General features: G+C 38.7%; 1 protein-coding gene across 1 annotated transcript in view; it reads right to left on the bottom strand.

The window, feature by feature from the left end:
* cnn3a (calponin 3, acidic a) overlaps window positions 1–12,277 on the bottom strand; it is a 93,921-nt gene that overhangs the window by 25,640 nt on the left and 56,004 nt on the right. The window contains exons 3-4 of the mRNA XM_048539758.2: window positions 9,982–10,048; window positions 8,282–8,419 (exon numbers count right to left, since the gene is read on the bottom strand). Coding sequence (XP_048395715.1) covers window positions 8,282–8,419; window positions 9,982–10,048 — 205 coding nt within the window. The remainder of the gene's footprint in view (window positions 1–8,281; window positions 8,420–9,981; window positions 10,049–12,277) is intronic.

Below are 12,277 nucleotides of genomic sequence, written 5' to 3'. Positions count from 1 at the left end.
TCTGTCATTAAAGTGCAATAACACTTCAAGAGAGGTTGCAGTTATTTGCTTTCTCAGTTATGTACTGGTTTCAAAGTCATGGTTCTTGAAAGACTGACCTAATTACTTCTAAACTTTTTCACCAAAATAGACCCACCATCCATATGCTACCGGTTAAAAGTTGAACGCTTAAAACATAGAAAATCTCACCCCATTTCATTTGCTCCAACTACATATCTTCTCTTCTGTTACAAATTATGCACTTATCTAGCTTCCCTTCACCAATTCAATATTATTCTCTTAACTACGCTGTGCGCACAGTCCCACATTTTACCATTGCTGGCTAAATTAAATCCAGAGAATTTGGGAGAAATTATCAAGTACCTTTATATCTATAGCCTCTAATTCTGGACTTTCTCAAACTGGAAACATCTTTCAATCGGCCTTTCAAACAGCTTTATGATTTAGAACGCCTCGGAGGTCACTTCCCAGTCTCATCTTGTGTAAAGAAAATAAACTCACCCTTTTCGGTGTTTTCTAAGTATTCTGTAAGGCACTATCCTTATTAACACTGGTTGCTCCTGTAGCACCTCTATCTTGCTTGAGCACTCTCTCATGAAAGTTCTACACACGTCTAACATGAAACACAGGGACTTGATTCCTCTAGATATCAACCCCATTGTTTTCTTTGTATTTCTAAGGTTTTCTTAATTTGTGGTGTGATTATTAAAATATTTGTGAATGCCCAATCCTAGATCTCTTTACTCCTCTACTTAGATCACTCAAACTTGCATTCCAAGGACATCATGGTCTATTTATTCCTCTTACTAAAATTAATGACCTCACACTTCCTCATTTGCATTTACACACCCGTTATTTAACATCTTGTATTTTGTTGCAGCCCCCCTCAGTCTTGATCATACTAATTTAATGTGATTTGTAAATTTTGAAAACGTTGATCCCTTTGAGACATTTCTCATTCCAATTAACTCTTCTAGAAGCATTAAGATCAACTGAAAATGTTTGATCTTTGTTTCTAAACCTTAAAGGCAGCTCAGCCATTTGAGAGACTAAAATGTATATGTGTTAACAGAATGCAACGCAGTATACATGTGTAGTTTGTAATGTCCAATTTAAGTAATTTCTTAAGAGTAGCTACTGTCCATTCACATCTAATCCAATATTTTTCAATAGCCAACCCTTCCATTCTCAACTGCTGATTATAATGTGGAGGCGCCAGTGTTGAACCGGGATGGACAAGGTCAAAAGTCACATGACACCAGGTTTTGGTCCAACAGGTTTATTTGAAATCACAAGCTTTCTTAGCACTGCCCCTTTGTCAGGCGAAGTGAAGAGAGCACCCAGGCAGACAGATAATTTTTTAAAAATTAAAAATAAGGTGGTGTTGGAGACCAATCAAATAACTGGAATAATATACTGGATATAAGAGCTGCACACCGAGCATCTATACCTTGCATGTTATTCCAGTCATTTGGTTTCTCTCCAGCACCATATTAATTTGTAATTATCTGAGCCTCAATTAATTGGATTATAGGTCATCCCTTCTCTTGTTATTCACCTGTTGACATTTTACTCATACCATCTGAAACTTGATCGCCTGCAGAGATCTATTATTCGGCCTGTCAACACTCCACTTTCACTATTTCTATGATCTTTTGATATCTCGGATTATAAAGAGTGCGCTGACGACAGGGCAGCACTCCAAAACCTGCTGGGCTATAATCTGTGTTGTCTGACTTTTGACGAGTGCAGACATTAAATGTTTCAACACTTTTCCTATAACAACCAAAAGCACAAGTGAGAAATGAAACAATTTAAAAGGCTAGTGTTCCAAAACAAATCAGAACTTAATTCTTTATGAGACTACAAAACATCTGAAAAATTGAAAGCAAATAAAGGGTCATGCAACACCACTACCAATTAGAAAAGACTGAAGTGGAATTGTGGAAGGGACATGGGGAGGAGTGAGTGTTTAAGATGGGGTTGGCGGCAAGTATCATGAAGACAAACAGACTTTGATCCATCTGAAGATGAACAATTCTGATTTTTCTACTTCAACATTGTAGGATTACCAGTGCAGAAAAATAAGAAACAATGAAACAGAGTGAAAGAGAGAAATCAGCAGAACAAAGAAACCAGATGCACCACAGGAACATTCATGCCTATGCAGGAAAGGGCATTCCATAGCAATTTTAAAATTGTTTAGAACACGCAGACTGAGATGCTATGACGCAAGTTTAACTTTATCCCTGACATTTTGCACCAAATTCTATAGGATTCAACAGAATTAACAGGTCGAAGTCTGTGTCATTCTGGAGGTTTTGTAATTTACTGCTGCATAACAGGAGCCAATGAAAAGATCACTGTCCACAGATATAAGAAAATGTTTTCATAAAATCTTCTGCTGTTAAGTGTGCAATGGGATAAATCAGAAAATTGCAATACACAAGGTCCAGTTGGGAACCAATCTTAAGGGGAATAAAACAGAAGTGATTTATGCAGTAGTTGGCACACAATGATGACACCAGGAGACCTGGATATCAGCATCTACGGTGTGCACCTTTCCAGTGTCAATTCTTTTTGTCATTCATTCTGGAGATGAGAGCATTCCTCGTATGTGACTTGGCTGGCATTATTGTCCATGCCTTGAAACATGATGATAACAACATGTCACTTGTGTTATGGCTCAGAGCAGACAAGATTTTCCCTTCCTTCATATCATACACTCACACACCAAAATATTGGGAGGGGACAGACCAGAGCTTAACTTTTATATTTAAAGGTAAGCGTAAGGTGCTGGGTTCCACAAGTGTGATGCAGTTGGTCCATCTTGAATCTTTAAGCAAAACACTTGATTCTCACAACACGGTTAAAACACAAAATGAACAGACACAACTAACTCTATGGAAATACTTGATAGGGTAGTATATCATTTAACCACTAATTATCAAATGCTCCAACACTGGCAACATCTCAAACACACCCTTGGGTAAGGCAATTTAGCAAAACAGTGAAGGTTCTCATATCTCATGCTTCTTTTGTTTGGAAAAGAAACCACCCAGGGATACGTCCAAGCAGTTTACCTGCTGCCTTCATCCTACTGGGCAGCAGAAACCAGATTTTTATGGGACTTGACATGAGTAGAGGTAGAGATGTTGTTTCCCCTTGTGGAAGGGATGAGGAACAGAGGCATAATCTCAGAATAAGTCGTCACCCATTTCAGGATGGAGATGAGGAAGAATGAGCACCTTCTGAGAGAAAAGAAAACACAGACTGAAGAACTCTTCACTATAAAGGGCTGTAGAGACAGAGCTGTTAAGTACGTTCAAGTTTGAGGTAGGCAGATTTTTAATCAGTAAGGGAATCAAGGGTTATAGGGAGAAGGCAGAAAAGGGGAGCTGTGGATTATACAATCAGTCACAATACCACTGAATGGTGAAGCAGACTTGCTGGGTGGAACAGCCTATTTCTGCTCCTACATTTTATTGGCTTGGTGAGTTGCTTCAGTGCACTGCTGCAACTGTGAACATGTGGCTGAGAGAATGAAATGTTTAAGGTGAATGTGGTGCCAATGGAGTGGACTGATGTGTCTTCGATGGCATCAAGTTTCCACTGGGTCTCCAAATCATGGTCAACACCACTCAGAAAAAGACCAAACTTTGGAAAGATGGAAAGAGCACTTGAACCAGATTCTCAAAATCAGCCTTTATTTTTTTAATCAATGATGAAGCAATTAACCTTTTACAGGTACCATCAACGGCTCTCAAATCCTGTTAGATAGAACAAATGCAATCAAATTCCTTCAGCAAACCTCTAGAAGCTGTTGCTATCTTAGATGAAGTCTACAAGGCTTCAGGTCAACAAATGTGGTGGTTAATGTTTGGTCAAGAATCTCAACTTCTTTGGTCTACATGTGAAGCAAAGAACCATCGTGCAAAAATGCGAGGCCTTCACTGTGCTCCTGTACAATGGAAAGGAATAAAGTAATTCTGGAAACTGTCACAGAAATCTTCATCATCTGGAAAAATCACCAGAATTCACTGAACCATTTAGTGCAAGGTCTAGACTTAACATCTGCCACCAGAGAGTAGCAATGTCTAAAACAAATACTCAAGAAACCGCTGAGCTGATATTTGCAAATAGACAGCTCCATGAGTAGTACCAGAAAACGGAATAACATGAACAACAGCACATTTGTTGACCTGACTGAGGCCTCTGATGCAGGGCCTTTGAAAGATCGTTAAATCTGGCTACAATGATACACTCATTTCCATGGTTTGGCAGTTCTATGACAGCATGGTTACATGTCACAATGATAAAATTTTCTGACCAATTCCCAGCCACTAATGCAAGTGATAGAAATGCAAGTCCCTTTAAAGCTCAAAAAGGAAAGCTCCAGCACTTTTGTGAGCAGGTGTTGCTCAAGTGATTTTGTACTTAAGAGGTAAATTCATCCCCGGGGTGTGTTGACTTCTGGGAGGGAAAAGACAAACTGATGTTTGCACCAAAAAGCTGAACTGTAGATTCACAACAAAATCCTTGTAAATATCAATCTTTTCCTGCCAAATTCAATTTATAGATATGGGTATTTGAAACATGCAGAGGGTTAATCTCAACCTCTTTGGTGGGAAAATGAAGAAAGTAGAAGGTAATCCCTGTTTCTTTGGCAGTTCCTTTGTGGTTTTTAGAAGTGAAATGCTCAAATCATCTGCAAGATCATGAATTATGATTATCCAATGATGTTTTTAGACTAGAGCCATACACGCTATGGAAGGTGGGGGAGATGTGGACTCGGGTCACTTCTCTAACCAAGATACTGAAAAATAGAATTTTATCCTTACCCAGAGTATGTGACAAAGTATTTTTAGAACTGGAGGAAATAGACTTTGATACTGAACAGGAACTGGAAATTCTAAGGAGTATTGGGACATGGAGAATGAACTGGAATTTGCTTATGCCAATACAATAAACGTGTACTTGACAGCATTCTGACATTGTATCCTGCTGAGGAAATCTGGGGGTTCTCAGAATTCAAGAAGTGATCTTGATATCTGCAGAGAGAAGGTTAACTGATGATAGAAGGATCAAATGGAAATCAGACAAACATTAAAATTTCTTTATAGAACAGATCTGATAGATTAAACATCAAAGAAAGTTGTAAGTGCTCCTTTAGTGAAAGGATTTTAATGAAGTAGTAACCATGAACCCAAAAGATATGGGACAAAGATTAGAATGCTTACGCATTATATTCTACATTTATTTATATATACCAGATTTGGCATATCCACTGTGATAACCATTAAGGACAGAGGCTACAGTGGGCAAGGTTCAGTGTGGGTGAACAGAGACCTTGAGAGATCAGCAAAATACTTAATGGAAAACTGAGATGAATTCAGGAAAAGCGAGACTCAAAACAGTTGCTATAATGTCAAGCTTCTAGAAATGCATACTGCTGTAGAAACAATACCTTTTGTGAAAGAAGCCATGCAATAATTAATAACATGTTGCACAAAAACTGACAGAGCATGCAAATTTTAAGTTACCAGCATGGATAGCACATGCACAAAATTCCTTACAATTCATTCAGGGTATTGCCTGTATACTAGTTGATATGGGCTGACTCCAAAATTTACCCTCAATACAGCATGACAATATTACAGCACAAGGAGGAACAATGACTAGCTTGACTCACTGCATCCATCTAAATAAACAAGTGACACGGCGGTGCAGCGGTTAGCACTGCAGCCTCACAGCGCCAGGGATCTGGGTTCAATTCCACCCTCGAGCGACTGTCTGGTGCGGAGTTTGCGCATTCTCCCCTTGTCTGCATGGGTTTCCTCCAGATGCTCCGGTTTCGTCCCGCAGTCCAAAAGATGTAGGTGGACTGACCATGTTAAATTGCCCGTTGTATTCTGGGATGTGTAGATTAGGTGGGTTATAGAGGGATGGATCTGGGCGGGATGCTTGAGGGTTGGTGTGGACTTGTTGGGCTGAAGGGCCTGTTTCCACACTGTAGGGCCTTTTTTTTCTTAAAAAAAACCATTACACTACAGTAGAGAAGCATGCATTGAAAGCAAAAGCATTAGAAAAAAATAGCAGGAGAACATTGAAACACAGCATCAGACTATCTGGGGAGATTCCAGATCTGGTAACCTCGTTTCTGATGAGAGAAAGATCAAAGAATGGAAAAGGCCAGGAACAGATCTGGGCACGACACGAACAATTTCATAAGCTAGAAACAGAAATAAGACTATAAAAGGTGCATTCCATTTGAGTAGTGGGGATGAGTTTTGAATTTTCAGCCTCTGAAAATGTTGGAGATGTTAATGATGAACTACCATGTATTTCAATCCAGAGGGACAGAATGTAAGAACTCAGGAAATACATACATATATGTACCGATCATGAAAAACATGAGAAAATAATCCTAATGTGGGGATCATTTGCCTGGAGCAGTTTTCCAGCCTGCAAGGTCAGTTAACTAGGGACGGCTATGGTAATGGGGTATGCAGTGCAAACAACAGGAGCGATGTGAAACTGGCTAAATGCCCCAAGATGAGGGACAAGAAGTGAAGGCCATGACTGACAACTGGGAGCACTAACCAAGGCTGGAAAACATAGTTCCAGTACTGATTCAGAAGATACATTTTAGGAGGAAAAGGTCATGTATAGTAGAGGAGATTTCTAGTTAACCCCTTCGTAGTCATTGAAAGATCTTAACATGAGAAATAAAAAGGCCAAATACAGACGAGACAAATGGGTACCATGGGTAATGACGAATCTTCTTGGACAACGGATAAAAGCAAGAAGCCCCATAATTGGGCAATGCATGCGGTTACGAGCAGAAGGCAAGACAGTTTAACTTCTTTTATCAGCCTAACTGAACAGAGTTAAAGAACCAGGAAAAATTCAGAGCCTTAATAAAAGAAGTCAACCTGCTCTGTCATACAGGTGGACCTTTTAAGGAATAGGTCCCAGTGGATGGGGCCGACAAGATCAAAGCAAGGCTCACACTTAAAGGCTTTCAAGTTTGGGGATGTTTGGGGAAACAGAAGTTAGCGCAGACCTGCCTATGGGCTAGGAAAGGGTAATTTTAAAAATCTTCTGTTTTGTTAACAATTTTCTAGGAATGTCAATATCCGTGGCGTTTCTTCCGAGTAAACAGTTCAATAGAGGTATTCTCACAGCCCCCAAAGCAAGCTTTATTTACAAGTTCTGATATTTGACTTCGAGTCCTGGGATGGGTTCATCCAGCATTGTTGCACCTCGTATAATCAAATAAAACACAATGCAGCCTCCCTCAAAATCAAGTAGATGCTAATATAAAATGGTTAGAAATGAAATCCTAGGCCAGATACTTTTCACATCTCAAATGACTGGCATAGCCTGGCCAATTTTCAGCAGAACTTTCCAGGCACAGATTGACTTTAGCAACCAAATATCATGAAGAAAGGGTCAACTTTGAAACCATCTGCAGTGAAACTGGTATTTTCATTGAGACAGTCCTACTTTATAAAATTTCCATTTTTTCCAAGCCATTTCTCTTGTGCTATACCCAACTAATTCCTTTGATCCTCTCGGATCATCCCCACCACGCATCCAACATCTCAGTCTCCTATTGCTCCAGCCAACGTAAGTTTTGTTGTTGTGCTTCCCTTACCTTCTGCTGTTTTCTTTTTCTAATCTCGTACTCCATTGTCAGCAACCATCAGCAGCTACATGTGCTTCTGTCAAAATCATATCAGAGCACCTATGCTTCAAAGCAGCAACTGCTAACTAAAGTTCCAAGGAAAATAAGGCCAGATATTTTCAGCACCTACAGACATTTCCAGCCCTGTTCCTTTCACTTACTGACTTTACATTTAAAAACGTTGCAAGCTGGGAGCCGGGAGGTGAAGAGCAAGGAATGGGGCAAAGAGAGGGGAAAGTCAAGTGCGAAAGTCACATCAGGCTGTCTCTGGAGGTTCATGGCTATAGGAGTTTTGATAGCAACTGGGGAGCCAACTTTGAGGCTTACCCAGCCTTTCAGGTGCAGAACATTCAGCCAGCCAGAAAGGAAGACCATAAAAACTAAATCAAAAACAAATAGAAAGTAACAATGATAAACAGAAGATAACAATGGATTGGTTTCACTACACTTGAATTTAGCAATTCGAAGCACCCCAATATGAAAAGCTCGTTTACATTCCACATCAAAACACGACAATAAAATATTAATGATAGGTGATCAGAGCTGACTAAATCCATCAATTCACAACCTCCCAAAATGAACTGCACTTACCAGACTAGCAAGTGCCAAAAGTGTTGTCTGTACTTGAGTCATGTTCCCATTCTCAAAAAGATCATTTGCTTCAAAAATATCATGTGGCTTCATCCCATAAGACTGAATGGCTTTAATAAAGTTACCAATATTCTCCAGCTGTAGAAAAACAAACCAGATTGTTAAATGACATACAATATATAGTTCACTCAGAAAAGATCTACAGTTTTATAATATCTCATTCTTTTAAATTCTCGTCCTTCTGAATGCACTATTTTCAGCAACATGATTCATTAAATGCCACTACAGTTCAGTTGGTGCCTCTTCAGGTATCTAAAGGTTATTCAATCAAACATAGATCATCATGGAAAAACAAAGTCCAGTTCTGTCAACAGGAATCAAAGATCCTGGAGAAGGTCTGGAGGAGATTTGCCAGCTACGGAGATGCAGGATTATAGCTACAAAATTTTGGGATGAAAACCTAGTTATATTCTCCATGAAACAAAGGAAATGGGGGCAGGTTTGACAAAATGCCTAAGATAACTGGCTTATATAACAGATAAGGAAAAAGCTGAGAGTTCAAAATCTAGAAGGCATAGATTTAAATGTTTTGAGAAGACAGAGAGGTACAAAGAACCTTTAAATTTAAACACAGTGAAAGGCAAAGGCCTTGAATGTACTCCCCAGGAGGATGACGGAAGCAGTGATCAATGATTTCAAAATGATACTGGATGCCACGGCTGAAATAAAGTTGCAGGGCTAGGAGTCCCTTTTACATCTTTCCCCTATGACCTTAAAATATGCCTCTTGTTTTGGACTCCCCCCACCTAGGAAAGAAGGCCTCACCCTATCTTTGCCCCTCATGATTTTATAAACTTCTGTAAAAGGTCTCCCCTCAACCTCTAATCCAGTGAAAGAAGTTCCATCCTATCCAGCCTCTTGTTATAACTCAAACCCTCCAGTCCCAGCAATATCCCAGTAAATCTTTTCTGAACCCTCTTCAATTTAATAAATATCCTTCCTATAAGAGGGCATGAGGAACTGGACAGAGTACTCCAAAAGTTGACATATTGCTGTTCCATGGAATATAGCAAACTTATGACAGGCTGAATGGCTTCCTTCTGTGCTATAAATAACAACTGCAAGCCTTTCTCACGTTTCTTTCCAAATCATCTGCTTGCAGGATAGCAAACTATACTGCTAACCAGAGCAGGGTTACAAGTGAACAGTAAAGCAATTTCAGAAATTGGTAATCATTTTATAACCTGCACTGGCATTCAAAAAGAAACAAAATCAATACTAGGGTATAAATGTGGTAATTAAACAAAATTGCTTCCTATGCCTACTGTTGGCATTAGCTCAGCAGCTGTGTGGAAATTTTCAAATACTAATGCGAGAGAAGTAATTTGAAAATGCATCAACTAAGCGAGCTAAGTGCTCATTTGAGATATGGCCCTCTGGTGTCCAGTACCCTGTCCTATTGGCAGTCCAACAAAAGTATCAGCAAGTTATTGAAACATATCCCATGGAACATGTCATCAAAACTAATCATGTGAGAACTGTGAGTTAGAAATTTGCCACGGTCATCACTAGGTATCTTAAGATGAGCCCAAATCGTTTGCACATTATCCTTGTTTGTAAAGCTGAGCAATGAAAATACCTGTAGAAATCAGACACCCAACAGTCAGGGCATGATTCAGTTAAACAGTTTAATTTCTTACCTGGTGCCAGTTTAATTTGGATTCATTTATTTTCTTGATTGAATTGGGTTGCAACTTGTTCATGAGCCTGAAAAATTGATCAAGGATTTAGTACAGTTTCTGCCCGAACAATTCAATTATAATGTGCGAATGCCAAAAATTCTAATCAAAACACCTGACAGACCTTTCCAGATTCTGTGATTTGCCATTTGCCATGTTGTCAATTGATTGCTTTCCTTTGCTCATTTAACGTATTGCCTTCAGGACAGTATGTTATATTGCTAACCAGCAGTTTCATAGAAAACCAATGATCAATTCAAACATTGTTAGCATAGGGCTACAAATGAATGTCACCCTACTTTAGGAATTAGTAACTGTTTGTAAACAAACTCAAAACTGGACTAGTGTCCAGATATCCAGCAGCATACTTAACCAAGCTGATTACCAACCCTATTGTTGCAGATTTGCTGGCTTTGTTTCAATAAGAATGCCCGGAAGTTGAAAACTAGCCAATTCAGAGAGACCAAAACCTCAAAAGCTATTAGAGCTTGGAGAAGGGTCTAGAATTCAACATTTAGAGGTAGAACGTCCAACTTGTCCAATTTATCCATTTGTATTTAGGCTGGTTTTACAAAAAGTGAAGGAGATAAATTGTAGAGATAAAACTCCACTAAGAAATAAAAAGACTAAACTGTCAAAACATTAATTAACTTGTTCAGACAATTCCCTGGAATTGGGCATTTCTCAGCCATAGTAAAAAGTGAATTTTGACTTTTCATATGCAAAAAAAACCAAAAAAATCCAGATGCATCTATTTTTAATCAAAGAGAACTGAAGAGCTTTAATCGATAAAATGGAATGCTGACATGGCTTCTTTAAGCAATATGGACATATCCAAAGCCAGCTTCATTGGCAATGAAACTGTAAGAGCCATCAGTTATAGATATTCTGAAATGGCAGCTTGAGGTATTATTGGCATGAAGTCTTCATTGGAATAAACTAGGTTTGAAGAATTTATCAATTTTCCATCAGAACTTCTGAGTAAGCTGAAGTCAGTAACTTAAACCAATTTCAAATAATACACCAGATATGCAGATTCACTTTGCCCATTTCACAAATGAAAGTATCACAGTCTGGTGCCAGTGTGGGGAACTCTTGCCTACTTTAAAATAGCCCTAATTAAAGAAAACAAGCATATTCCTAATGTTGAAAGAAAGTTACAGGTCTGCCAAAAACACATGTCCAGTGGGGAGATGGAGACTGCTTAGATATAAATATACTTAAAGTTCAATTTGATGTAGGTTTAAGAAAGTCAGAAGGGAGTTTCATGGAGTCTAGCCAGGTGTGGGGGAGTAAAATTTGAGACATTTAGGACCAAAGTCTAAGAATATCCAGAATATAAGACCAGGCTATCTCTTTAGATTTTTGTTGAGGGATAAATATTAGCCAGGAGATCAGAAGAACACCATGCTCTTCTCTGAATTGTGCCATGGGGTCATTTGAAATTTTTAAATGGGGAAAGATTTTGCATATTTAAGCAACCTTCAATTATGGGATACCATTTTGTCAATGCACTCATGATTCACAAAATGGACTATTTGCTTTGTCAACTGAAGATTTTTCTTCTACCATTTTAATAATCTCAGTATTGAAATCACTAAAAATTAACACATACGTTTTGCTAAGCAGGGTCACTTGACACCTCTTCTTCCAATCAAGTTATTTCGAGCTGGCTGATAAACTGACATTCTCAAATCTAGACCCTCATTTCATTGTGTAGTGTATTCGTTAGAACACCACATCATTGTACACTACTCATTAGCAGTGAAGAAATTACAGGTAGTAATGTTTTAGGTGTACCTTATGTATTTTTAGTCAATAAACTTAAATGGCTGAGAGACTAACAGAAATTTGAGCAAACTTGTAGAAACAAATGCTGCCTACACTGTTCCTATTTCAGAATTTCAGTATTTGTAATCCGACGTTTTTACTTTTAAGTAATTGGAGTTCTGGATGCCTTTTATTAATCACATACAAAGTTCTGACCTACTTGTTCTCTTTTGACTCTTTTACATGGCTTAATCTGAGAGATATTATTTGAACAAACTAGTGCATACACATTTCATCAAATACCACCTAGGCAGCTAGTGGTAGCAATTTTGCCTTCAGTTACACTGATTTGGGTAGAAGTCCCACCTGAAAGACTTAGGCACAATATCAGCTGTCACTCTAATGTAGTAATGAAGAAGTGTTGCTTGTTTAAGGTGTTATCTTTTGGATATGGCATGAAAAATATACTCCATGCCTGGCCTCTTAA

Source organism: Stegostoma tigrinum, chromosome 8 (assembly GCF_030684315.1).
Source record: "Stegostoma tigrinum isolate sSteTig4 chromosome 8, sSteTig4.hap1, whole genome shotgun sequence".
Taxonomy (NCBI): Eukaryota; Metazoa; Chordata; class Chondrichthyes; order Orectolobiformes; family Stegostomatidae; genus Stegostoma; species Stegostoma tigrinum.
The sequence above is the reverse complement of the archived record's forward strand: the minus strand, read 5'-3'. Positions and strand labels throughout refer to the sequence as shown.